The 12657-nt window shown below is 34.8% G+C and overlaps 1 protein-coding gene across 1 annotated transcript in view; it reads left to right on the top strand.

Annotated features, from left to right (window-relative positions):
- Positions 1-12657, top strand: part of LOC140172476 (cubilin-like) — a 63719-nt gene that overhangs the window by 24485 nt on the left and 26577 nt on the right. The window contains exons 3-4 of the mRNA XM_072195622.1: positions 1551-1796; positions 3124-3234. Of these exons, the coding sequence (XP_072051723.1) occupies positions 1551-1796; positions 3124-3234 (357 nt within the window). The remainder of the gene's footprint in view (positions 1-1550; positions 1797-3123; positions 3235-12657) is intronic.

A 12657-nucleotide genomic window follows, 5' to 3' on the forward strand; every position in this document is an offset into this window, starting at 1 on the left:
GGTGTTTTTCAGATGAAGAAACGCGATTCATGAAACACACAAAAAGGGGTGTTTTTTCAAACCATGTTCAATCACGAAATTGAAAAAAGGGCATTTTCATCGAGCATCCTACGTGTTTCTGCCAGAAAAGGGTATATTAGAAATATCGTTTCGCGTTTTAGCAAAAATAGGGGTATTGTTGAAGGGCAAATAATTCACGAAATCGCTAAAAAAAGGGTGTTTTTCCCCTAAAAACTTCGCGAAATGAGATGCAAAAGGGGGTGTTTTTAAAGTTCACTGAATACCTGCGGATGCACAGAGTGCGGGGGCCAGGATTCTGTTCTGCTCAAATGGGCAGTTAATGACATTGGGCTATTTATTCCATTTAAAATCTACACTACCCCTGTGGAAGATTTAGCTAAAGCCTTTCACACAAGGAGTATGAGTTTTGAAAAGAATAGACAATTTGGTAACTTTCATTTGAAATACTCACTCCAGTTGTGGAAGATATAGGTAAAACCATAATACAGGGGGGTTTCAAAATGACCCTGACCAATTACATTTGAAAAATATACTCCTCCTGTGGAAGATATTTCCAAAATATTCCACAGGGGTAATGTAAATTTCAAGTGGAATAGCCCATTCATGGTCTTCAATAGGACTTAAGGCCTGTTTCAAAAAGACTACTCTTGATCTTACGATTGAATTAATACTAGGGGATTAAGGGGTACTACACTCCTGCCCAATTTTGTGCCTATTTTTGCATTTTTCTCAAAAATTATAGCGCATTGGGGACAAGTAAGATATGTATATTATAGGGGCAAGGGCTACAACTACTGCACTGGACATTTTATTTAAGCACAGACAACAGTTGTGGAGTTACAGTCAAAAATGAGGGAAAACCAATATTTGATCAATAAATCAATAACTACTTGCTTTGAGTTGCTGAATTTTCAGTAAAGTAGTTGTAGTCCTTGCCCCTATAATATACATGTGCTATAAATTTTGAGAAAAATGCAAAAATAGGCACAAAATTGGCCAGGGGTATAGTACCCCCTTAAGTGTGGTAGATTAATTGTAAGATTGATCACAAACCGGCCCTGTTTTGTCAAATTTAGAATAGTCAACAATAATTATAAAATAATTTACACCAATTCACAATAAAAAAAATACAAAGAACAATATTGAGCCAATGCACACTATACAGAATCAGCCATTTTTATTTATTGATTGGTGACTAAGTATTGATATAAATAAATAATCTGAAGTAAAAAAACACCAACAAAACCAACAACAACATCACATTAAAGCGAATCACTTGCTGATGTGGCATCTACCAAGGAAGCCACACCACCTAAAAACTTGTTGTATTGTCATCGCTGCATCATGATTGGTTTATTGTCTTGTTGTGCACTCATCTTTCAGCCATTCAGGAATTAACACACACACAATGCAATCACTTGTCCTCGCTACTTAACACCATGCCCCTGTCATTTACTCACTACTCAGCAGCAAATAAGTTCTTGCTTTATACCATTCTCATCTATGCAGTATACTTGGTTTGTTCTCAGATCCGCCCTTACCATTGTGCGGTGGTAATGTCACGTCAGCAGACTCGGACATTGAGTCCCCTGGATACCCTCATCCCTACCCAGGGGGCATTAAGTGTGTGTGGAACTTCTTTTTGGATGAGGGGACGCGGGCGTACCTGACGTTTGATGATTTTGAAGTGGATGGTCCGGAGGATGTTGTGGAGGTGTATGATGTTTATAATGAAACTGTGACGGACTTTATTGGGAACTTTACTGGAAATAAAGGTGAGAAAATTTGCTTTTGTATGTTTGTTTCTTTATTTGTTTCTTTCTTTGATTTGTTTCTTTTTTTCTTTTCTTTTTTTTAATATATAATTTCTTCAATGTGTTGCAGTTCAATTCAATTTGAAGGATGTTCTTGAATCATTGCCTTGCAGTGAGGTGAAAATAATGCAAGAAAGGATGGAAGCATATCATTTTGGTGTAGTTGTGCTCTTGAGTCTCGATGATCTGCTTATGGGTAGACGAGGTATTGTTGGTCAAAGCAGCCAACAAATTTATTTTCATTATCTAAATATATTATTGAAAAATAACACTTTGATGTTTTGCAAAAGTTCATTCTACAAATCATATACTTCAAAAACTTTGATTTATTGTTGTTAATAAGTAATGTATGTTTTAGAAAAGTGTTGTTGTTTCAGCCCTCTTTACAACATAACTCAAGAACCACAGGACCTACAAAAGTATATCTATGATATTTGAATCTTCTACACACTCGCTATGAAATGATCAATGCAATATTTGCCAAAGCTCATTACCATTGGCAAGATGCTGTGAACTACCAAATCACAACAATTTACCAAATCACAACAATTTAAAATAGATACTATTAAACCTTAACAAGCTTAAGGGATCTAGAATGAGCGTTTATGGCGTTTTGACGGTATTATTTGTGGGACATGAGAGCACCTCAGACGTATCGAATTGCATTCTGAATACGAAGCATGTCTTTCTGATATCAAATAATTGTCATTTTTTGAAATTCACGATATAATACAAATTTTATGACAAATTATTAAAATTTGATATTTTTCAAATTTTGATATATAACAGTCCTCGAAATAAATTTTATAAATCTAATGATATATTCTTAAAGTGTATGTAGCTGGGAAGAAAAGCTGACGATCAATTGAAAATTTGGACCTTTTATATTGAAGATATGGATTTTTTCCCAAAAAGACCTATTTATTTTTGGGTGTTTTCGGAAAAAAATCCATATCTTCAATACGAAAGGTCGGCTTTTCATCCCACCTACATACACTTTAAGTATAAATCATCAGATTTATAAAGTTTACTTCAAGTACTGTTAAATATCAAAAATATCAATTTTAATGATTTGCCATAAAATGTGTAATTACATTGCGAATTTCAAAAAATCAAAATTATTTGATATCAGAATGACATTCTTCGTATTCAGAATGCAATTCGATATGTCTGATGTGCTCTGATGTCCCACAATAAATACTGTCCAAACCTTCATACCCCTTCCCTTAACATTTTCTCTATGCAGTTAGCAAGCCTTAACTGTTGATGTTTATGTTTGATATTTCAGGCCGATTTATCATAATTTCTAGTGGGACGAAGATGCAAGTAACATTTGTCAGCAGTAACACAAGCAGTGACAATCTTCAGAGACGGTTTCATGCTATACTTTCAACTAAAGGTAAGCCTTGGGATGAATGCATTATATACGGTCCACAACTTATAAGTTCCCCCCCTAATACTTTTTAGAATAAGTCAAGAAATATTTTACAAAATGTAAAAATGTAAAAAGATATGTATAGCCCTATTTGTTTTACACATGTGGACCAATTTATAGTGTCACACATCAGGTTTTCTTTAACAAACACATGAATAGACCTGGCCTACTGTATTGTAAGAGCTGACTCCTATGGACTCAGATGCAACTTTTAACACTGTTAAAACGGTCTCTTTTTTTACATAATGAACCATTGTGACTGAACGCAATGACGTGTGACGCTATAATTTGGTCCATATGTGTAAAACAAATACGGCTACCCATACCGTTTTACACGTTTGCATTTTGTCAAATATTTTCCGATTAATTTTAAAAAGTATTTAGGGGGAACTTATAATATGTGGACCCTATACTTTGTATATCACATCAAGTTTAATAGTGATGTATTTTGCAAGTCCCAGTTTTGAATTGTGCACCCTAGCCAAATCCCACAGAGTGCATACACAGTAGCATTGCCAGGATTTTAGTGTGAGAGGGCAAAGAGAAATTTTTATCCCCCATTTGTAATTTTTTTTGTCCCATTTTTAGTCATTTTTCGCATTTTCTCTTTGCTGTCCCCATTTTCTTCCTGAAAAATTTCTGTTGGTCAGCTTGCTCCCCCTGACTACACTTCTGTGCATACACACATTTAGAAGGGCGGTTTGTGGGATACTTGGCTTACAGTGCAACCGCATAAAAGCACTAACATCACTACAAAACATGAGGTAAATTGAGTAGTAGAGGTGATTGTTTGTAGGATTGTATAGGGTGTCCCAAAAGTCTTGTTACCATTTTGAACCATCATATCTTTCACCAGGATTGGCTACAGGGAAATCAAAATACATACATGGAAAGAGGGAATTCATGCAATTATTTGGATAATATTTTCCTTCGTTATTACGACAAAAAGTTTATCAAAAATACACTTTAAATGCGAAATTTGCATTTCTCGTTGAGAATTGTGAAATCAAATTTAACACTTTGCTCTTCACCTTCTTTACTAGTGAAGTGTTATGATATGGTTGAATAGACGATGATAGATTGAAATCATTTCTTCATAGAATTTCCAATCTAACAACGGTTAAAATAGTCAAATAGCACTTTCGCCCCTGGCCCTGGTCATACTAATGATGAAGCACCAACTGAAGATCAAATTTGACATTTAATCTTTAGAATATGCCTAGACTTTTGAAAACATTTAATGGAAAACAACCGATTGTATCCTTGAGCTTGCAGCTACAATAAGAAGAATGGCGATATGTTCATTGTTGACATCCTCCTTGCCCACTACAAATTATTGAGAGTTATATCTTGACAGTTTTAGTGGAGAAGTCTTGTGACAGAGCAGAGAATTGAAGGATGGAATATTACACAACTTCAGAAGATAGTTTTTCTGGCTTGATTTCTGAATTAAATCAAAGCATTTAAGTACATATTTCTTGGTGATGAATATCATCTTGGTAGTCTGTTATTATAATATGAGAACTTTTTGATATTGAAATTGAATTGAATGAGGGGGAATTGGTCTAGATGTTGAGAGTAGTTAGTGGATACTTGGATCGGAGATGTGTTTTAAACTTATTTTATGGTTTTGTGTGTAATATGGCCCGGGAGGGGGGGTACTCAAGTTTGGTTTTGGTAGGGACGTGCCGCTGAGATTTTGGAAGTGGACCCATAATATACCAATTTGTCAAGAAATTTGGACCCATTGATATATCAAAAATCAAAATTTTCGGCCGAATTTAACCAAAATTGTCTTAGTTTTTACAAAATTTACAAAGTTTTTACAAAAATCACCGTATGGTCATTTGTACCCCCCCCCCCAATATGGCCAACTCTTTCACCATAGATTGTTTATTATATCTCTGGGCTTATATGTCAAATTTGTTGTCAGAATAATTGCACGAGTTTTCTCTGTGCAAATATATACCTTCATGTTTGTGGTCGATTGCTGTATAGTACGTAGAGTTATGAACATTTAAAATGGTAACAAGACTTTGGGAACACCCTGTATGTGTCCCGGTGGGGTCACTCAACTTGCAATACTGACCGCACGATCGTTACCAAAATCAAGGAAAAAGGGGTCGTTTTTAGGGCATGTCCGCGGACAAAATTGTCCGTGAAATTGAAAAAATAGGGGTGTTTTATTGCACAAATGTCTGCGAAATTGAAAAAGGGGTTCTATATTATTTTCTCCTGATCCCGTGGCCAGATAAAAAAATCACAGGAATAAATTTGGTTTCCTACTTTGTACTCATCCCGTGATCAATATTGTTCTCGGTTCTGATTTATATGCAAGGAGTACTACTTGAATTCTGTGATGCCCTTGTTAATTACTGAAAAAAAAACCATTCATAGGCCTAAAAATCCCTTCCTTGAAATGTTGAAATAGGGTCAAAATTGCAAATGTGTCCTCGGAATCTAAAAAATAGGGATGTTTCAGAGTACCATTTTGTCCTTGTTTTGGAGTAAAAAAGGGGGTAAAATTTCATGATTTGTCCTTGAAATCGACTGCAAAAGGGGTAATTTGTACTTGTGGTAACGGTCCTATGCGTCCCCCCTGCCAGGGAGTGACCCCACCGGGGTATGTGTATGTGTGATTTAAACTAAAGTAAGACAAGCAGTGCCAATGCTCAAAGATGGTTCCATGCTATTATACTAATGTAATCCTTATGATGACTATTTAGTTTATTTTATTGTTCATATGTATATGGCTCAAAATATGCTAAGGTGTCATATTATAGCCATATATTTTGACATCTTTTTTTTAAAATAATAATTATAGAAATGGAATATTTGCTAGTTTAGTGGCAAGTTTAGGTAGTAAAGACATAGCATACACAATTTAAGTAAAATCCTTTCACTCTAAATAAAAAATAAAATAAAAAATAGCTGTAAAAATGCCTATTTTTACACTTTTATTTGTAACATGCCAAGAGACGCCTTTTTTAAACAGCTTTTATTTTTTTTATGGATCCTTATAGAAATTCATGTGACCTGTTTCCCAAAATGGTGCAGTAAAAAAAAAAAAAAAACAGAAAGAGGCATTATGAATTATAAGTTAACAGATCAAAAAAGGATTTAAAAGTTTGCCTTTATGTATGTTACTATTGTCTGTCAAACTTTTGATTGATTTTGAAGTCCCTCAGTGTTTTATAAACAAAGACTTGAAGCATAAACTAAAGGGTAAATCTATTGTAAATAACTTCATTTCTCCATATTATAATCAATTTGTAAGTGGCTGCCATCTTTTTTGAACATATAACAATTTTAAAATTTTTCTTGAAATGTCTGTCAAATAGTAACATACGCAAGACGGTGCTGTAATTCCTGCTAAACTAGGGTGATACAGCTAATTATGCTACATGACATAGCATTTAGCTCCACCTAGCTTTGTGGCACTATCACTTTGTGAGGAGAAGCTTTTTGATGACACAATCCATTGTTAAGTGTTGTCTGTCAAACATTTGTACGCAAGTAACATACGCAAGATTTGTATGTGTCTGTCAAAAGTAACATACGCAATACGTTTAAAAAAATTAAAAATCACTTGATGTTCGCATTATGATGATAGTTTAGAGTTTATAAAAGTATTTTAAAACATGTGAATTATAAACTGCATGTGATCTTTATTCAATTTCCCATCTTGAACTACTGTTTTTGCCAAATTATTATTCTGTATGTTACATTTGACAGACATATTATGTATGTTATGGCTTGACAGACACACATATTTTATTTATAACAATTTATCCTCCTTATTGTAATATTTGGACACATTTTTTTCCACAATCAGTTGCTGTAGGTCCTACACCTAAATAACCACAAAATACCTTATGTAATACTTTATAAATTTTATTTGATTGCAGAAAATCATCAAAATTGTGTCTGTCAAATATAACGTCACATAAGGGCTAGAAAATTAAATTTGTGAAGTAAATGGTCTATAACTTATCTTTCTTTTAGTGTATTATGAACGATATATGTGCATACTATAATTTAAACCTGGTTGGAGACCAAAAGAAAAGAGCTGGAAAAATAATTGTGTGTTACACTTTTATGACACCTTAGCTTATTTTGAGCCATATGATCGTGCACGTTAGCATTGGTATACTTTCGAGAACTATACTTGAAGGCATTCCAGGAAACCTTTAACCACCATTAGAAGACACACAATATGAGCAGTCAAAGCTGATAACTACATTGTATACTGCGCAAAAAAAGTATCCTTACACTTGGAAAAATAATCACAATTTCAAAACTGAACCATATTGGGGTAAATTTGATGCACTATTTATTTCTGCACATTATGACACCATGTTTAATCCAATGTGACCTCAAGAAGTAAAGTTACAAGCAATTGAATAGATGAAGGTCCAGTTTCAAAAGTGACAAATTGGCCTATACAAGGCGCAAAAAGATGCCAACAACTGCAACAAAGAGACAACACAGTTTCTTCAATGAAGCTTTATTTAAAGCAGTTTTTATTTCAGTTTTTACTTCTCTGTACTTTTCATAACTTTCATTTTATTTATCAGTTCTTTTGTTTCGGTTTTCTTTTGTTCCGTTTGTTTTAAATTAAAGCCATGCATAAATTAGCCATTCACCAGTCTCAAACCAGATGTCTAGTCTGTGGAGTTTTGAATAGGCCAGTTTGTCACTTTTAAAACTGGACCTTCGTCTAATCAAATGCTTGTAACTTTGCTTCTTGAAGTCACATTGGATTCAATGGGATCTCATAATGTACCAGATTAGATAGTGCATCTATTAAAATAAGAAATTTACCCCAATATGGTTTTGAAATTGTGATTATTTTTCCAAGTGTAAGGATACTTTTTGGCGCAGTATATTTACAAAAGTAGTTATTTGCATTGTATCATGAAAAAACACCATAATTTATTCTGAAAAAAAATGACTTATTTGGGTAATTTTATCAATTTGTGAAGCAGACTGAAGCAAAACTGATTTTTGATGTAAAAACTCATTGATAGTGTCTTTAATTAGGCTAATTGACCAGTATCAAATTATGCGGATCAAATGTGCTCGCTTGAGCGCATTAATCACACTCGGGATTACCCATTGTGAGAGTAAGTTGATCTCAATTGAGATCAGATTTATTCCCTTTGGATACCATGTTTTCCATTTTCGCTAATTGGTGTATATCATGTTTTATATTTATTGGACATGTTTTAAATGAAGATGGATCAAAGGTTGTTTGTAAAAACTACTTGCCATGAAATGTTATGATATGATGAAAAGCAAACTAAACAAATGTATGTACTCACATTTTGGTTGGAAACGTTAAAGGGAAATTAAAATAGACATTTTGTGAATTTTAGAATGTAAAGCGTTGGAAAATAATCCAAAAAATAAGTTTGGTCACTTTTAGCAAAGTTAAAGTCCTATTCAATGATTTAGCCCATCCAGAACACTCTAACATTCATAAAATTTCAGATTTTGGCATTTTTGTAACATACAGCGTGTTTATACTGAGCATACGGCTTTTTGACCCGCTATTTTCCGGGCACAAAATACCGATCACAATCCGGCCACCGTTACCCAGCTTGTTTCTACTGAGACCAGAAAGCCGTGTCTCGCATACGATGCACGGCATTTTTTCCTGTAAACCGAAGTACGGAAAACAGATTTGACGGTTGTATCCTAAATTTAAATGTCTCACGCATGGCAGCTCATGGCATATGACCTACAATCACAATTTAGTGTTTTCGTAAAATCCAAATTGCATTAATTTACCAGTGGATCTAGTAATTGGCTATTATGATAATTAATTTACAGCCAAAATATAAGCAACTCATTAACTATAAAGTAGACCTAGACTAAGTAAAGTCATATCCATTTTATTTCATCAAGTTCATGCGAGTCACACATGAACATGTGGCCAGTGTATATAATATCAGAAAGAAGGAACCTACTTCTACATTATAGGCCTAGGCTAGACTATAATACCGCAAGTAGAATATAGATCGCGTTATTTTTGCAACACGCATGACCTCGACCCGGCAACCGATCACACGGCTCGTTTCTACTGCGCGGATTACACGCTTTGACCGGCATGATCCACCTCAAGAGGTGGATCACGAAAAAGCGAGCACATGACCCGGCATGACACGGCAACCGATTACCCAGATCGTTTCTACTGGGCTTGTTACCGGTATGACCCGCACGGCACGGCATGGCACAGAATTTGGCCCTCAGTAGAAACACGCAGAATGTTGTGTTAATTAACACACATAGCAAGCATGAATGAAATCCAGAGCTCTGAATCTATCTGGTTTAAATCCGGTATAATCAAATGTAAGTACATGTAATAATAAGTACATGTATTTCTACAATATATACACAGTGAAGCCTTTCAGTATTTTACACTTGCTTGCAGTCTTCATTAATGTATTCAATTATTTCCAATACCACCGGTATATGACTGGTTGCAAGCAATCAAAATCAGTTTCACAGGTTAAAGATAGAACATTTTTTGTTATAATAATTGCAATGATTGTGCAGAAAGCTGTGTATAAATTGGTGTGCATTAGTGGTTATACAGACAGATATTTTTAGTCTATCAGCTATTTGGGGTCTAAAGTAGAGATGGTTGAAAGGAAAGAAAAAAAGGGTGTTTAAAATATTTGCATTGATTTTTTTAAATAATGAAACAAATGAGTTCTTTATGGCATAGGGTATACCAGCATCAAAATAGTTCACTGTTAAGTTCAGAGATGTAAGTTGTGGCAAAAAAACAAAACAAAAATCCGGAAATGTAGAATTTTTTTTTTTTTAAACATTTTCGGAATTGGATGATGATAATTTGTCATAAAAAGAGCAAAAAAACCCTTTTTTTGGTGGGGGGTTGATACCGTGCAGCCTATTCCCCGGACAAGCCCCCTTGCACCCCCGGAATTCCAGAAATTTGGCGAGGTGCTCGCCTTAGGCTCGCATGTTTTTCAGGGAGTGGATCATTACCTCACTTACATCTCTAAGTTGGTCTTGTGCTTTTTGCAAATGGCTTCAGGATCTTTTATCTTACTATAAATAGGGAAATGTTGTGTGTTTGTGAGGGGGTGTACTCGTGTGTTTGCCCATCAAAAGGGTTTTTTATTTTGATCTAAACATAACGTAACACACACAAGAAGAAAGCTTATATTAATGGGAGTAACATAACTAAGGGTGTGCAATATCGCACTAGGCAATAATATTGTGAAAAATTATTCATTATCGTGATGCTATAATTCTCACTGCTACATTGATGACCCCACAATAAACTATAGACTCAACAACTCCCAAATAAAAGCTGAATAAAGTTGCCAATTTGGCAATAATATTCCAAGTTTGTTGTCAGATTTTACCTTTCTAAATATAATGAAGCACTTTTGATGTACCTAATTCCTTCCATGAATCCATTTAATATTATTTCAATTATTAGTTTTGTCGAAAATTGCATTCACATGGACACCGTTCGGGTTTCCTGGTCTTAATATTTATCACAATATGATCGATATTGTGATAAATTTTGCTGCAATATCGCGACATGGAAAGCCTTGGCGATGCCCACCCTTAAACATAACATATATTCGGTTGAAATCGGTAAAGAATTGGAATTTTTTGAGAAATAATGAGGGCCTACAAATGTGTTGCTATTCATATACATGTGTCAAATGTTCAGTCATTCTTCCCATTTTAGTGATCGCTCCCATTTTCTCAGCTAGCGGGCATTCCGCTAGTTATAGCAACATAACAATCTGAGGGAACTAACTAGTTCTACAATCCTGGAAAAATAGATGGTACACTTGTACTAAACAATTGAAATGTGTGTCCTATCAAAATTGGAAAGGCAAGTAAAACTTGCATGCAATATGTGCACACATAAAGCACAGACTCCCCCCTGTATCTCACCCAATTCTCACTCCCATCTTTCAATGTTGGAGGGTCTCACAGATATGTTGGCAAGTACAGCTTTGTCCAACGTTGAATTGGGGGAGCGGGGCAGAGATATACCAAAAGACAGGCAAAGTGTGCCAACTTTTTTTTCCAGGATTGTAGGCCCTTGGGCGACGGGGGGCGTACACATTTTACAAGCTGGCAACTGTCCTTTTTGATTTACAAAGCTTCTGATCATGCTGATATTTATTGTACATTACTGCCACAAAGAGGGCCTTACTTATGAGTGTCTGGTATATAATAACAATGACCCCCTTTTGTTGGTCAATTTTGTAAAAAAAAACCACCCAATTTTACTTAACCTAACTGGAGTACAAATTAAAAAAAATTGTGTTAAGTTTGGGCAAAAAGATGAGCCCTAAGGCATAAATATGAGTCCATTTTCTTGGAAAATTGATATAACATGGGTCTACTTACAAATTCTTGCTCCATGGGCAGTCAACATTAATGGGTATATTTTCACAGGAAAATTTTCTGGACACATGACCAATGCGTATCAATGTGAGTGTGACCTCGAGCCTGATCTCTGACCCCCGCCGGTGACCTCCCTATTCAAGTCTTAGTAATTTTGAATTGGAATAGTATTCTTGGCTGCAATTTCGATAGAAATTCGTGTATTGCAAACAGGGTTCGCAGGTTTTTTTGCCAGTTTTTGAAGGAAAAATGGCAAAACTAAAAAAGTGATTTAAAGTTCAGATTTTTTATCTCAAAACAAATTGTAACAAGGCCATATTTTGTAATTATAAGTAACATATTAAGAAATTAAAGGCATGCGTTTTCATTGCTCAATGGCGCATAACTGAAATGTGGCATATCAAATTCAAAACTTTTTTATTTTAAGGACTTGATGAGACAAAAAATATGTTGAATGATTCATTAAAAGTTGTATGTTTACTGTTATGAGCTTTCTGTGTACTTGTAACTATTTGAGTGACTATATATGACACGGTTTCAGATTTGAAGCAGGTTTGACTGCCAAAAATGGCAAAATATAAAGTTTCAAAAAATATTGTTTTAAATATGTTTTCTAGACTGAAATTTTGTGCAGAATTCATTTCGAAGTCAGAAATGCACAATCTGTCATTGTTTTCCTGATATGAGCATTACAGTAGAGGCATATGCTTTTGACGGAAATAAAAATATGAGATCCATAAGTGACAACATCATCACAACATATTTGAACTCTATTGGCACACTTATAAAGGCTCTGCAAGGCTCACATCATGTTGTAGTGCAAGTCTGACATCTGATTGGTGCACACACATTGAATATAGGTCACATGATTGTGCAATATTACAGGTACTAATTGTTCCCGATTTTGCTCAAAAATGGGGTGGCGAGTCAATTTGATAAAAAATTAGAACTTAAAAATATGCATTTTAGCACAAGTTTGAT

The sequence above is a fragment of the Amphiura filiformis genome, chromosome 16 (genome assembly GCF_039555335.1).
Source record: "Amphiura filiformis chromosome 16, Afil_fr2py, whole genome shotgun sequence".
Taxonomy (NCBI): Eukaryota; Metazoa; Echinodermata; class Ophiuroidea; order Amphilepidida; family Amphiuridae; genus Amphiura; species Amphiura filiformis.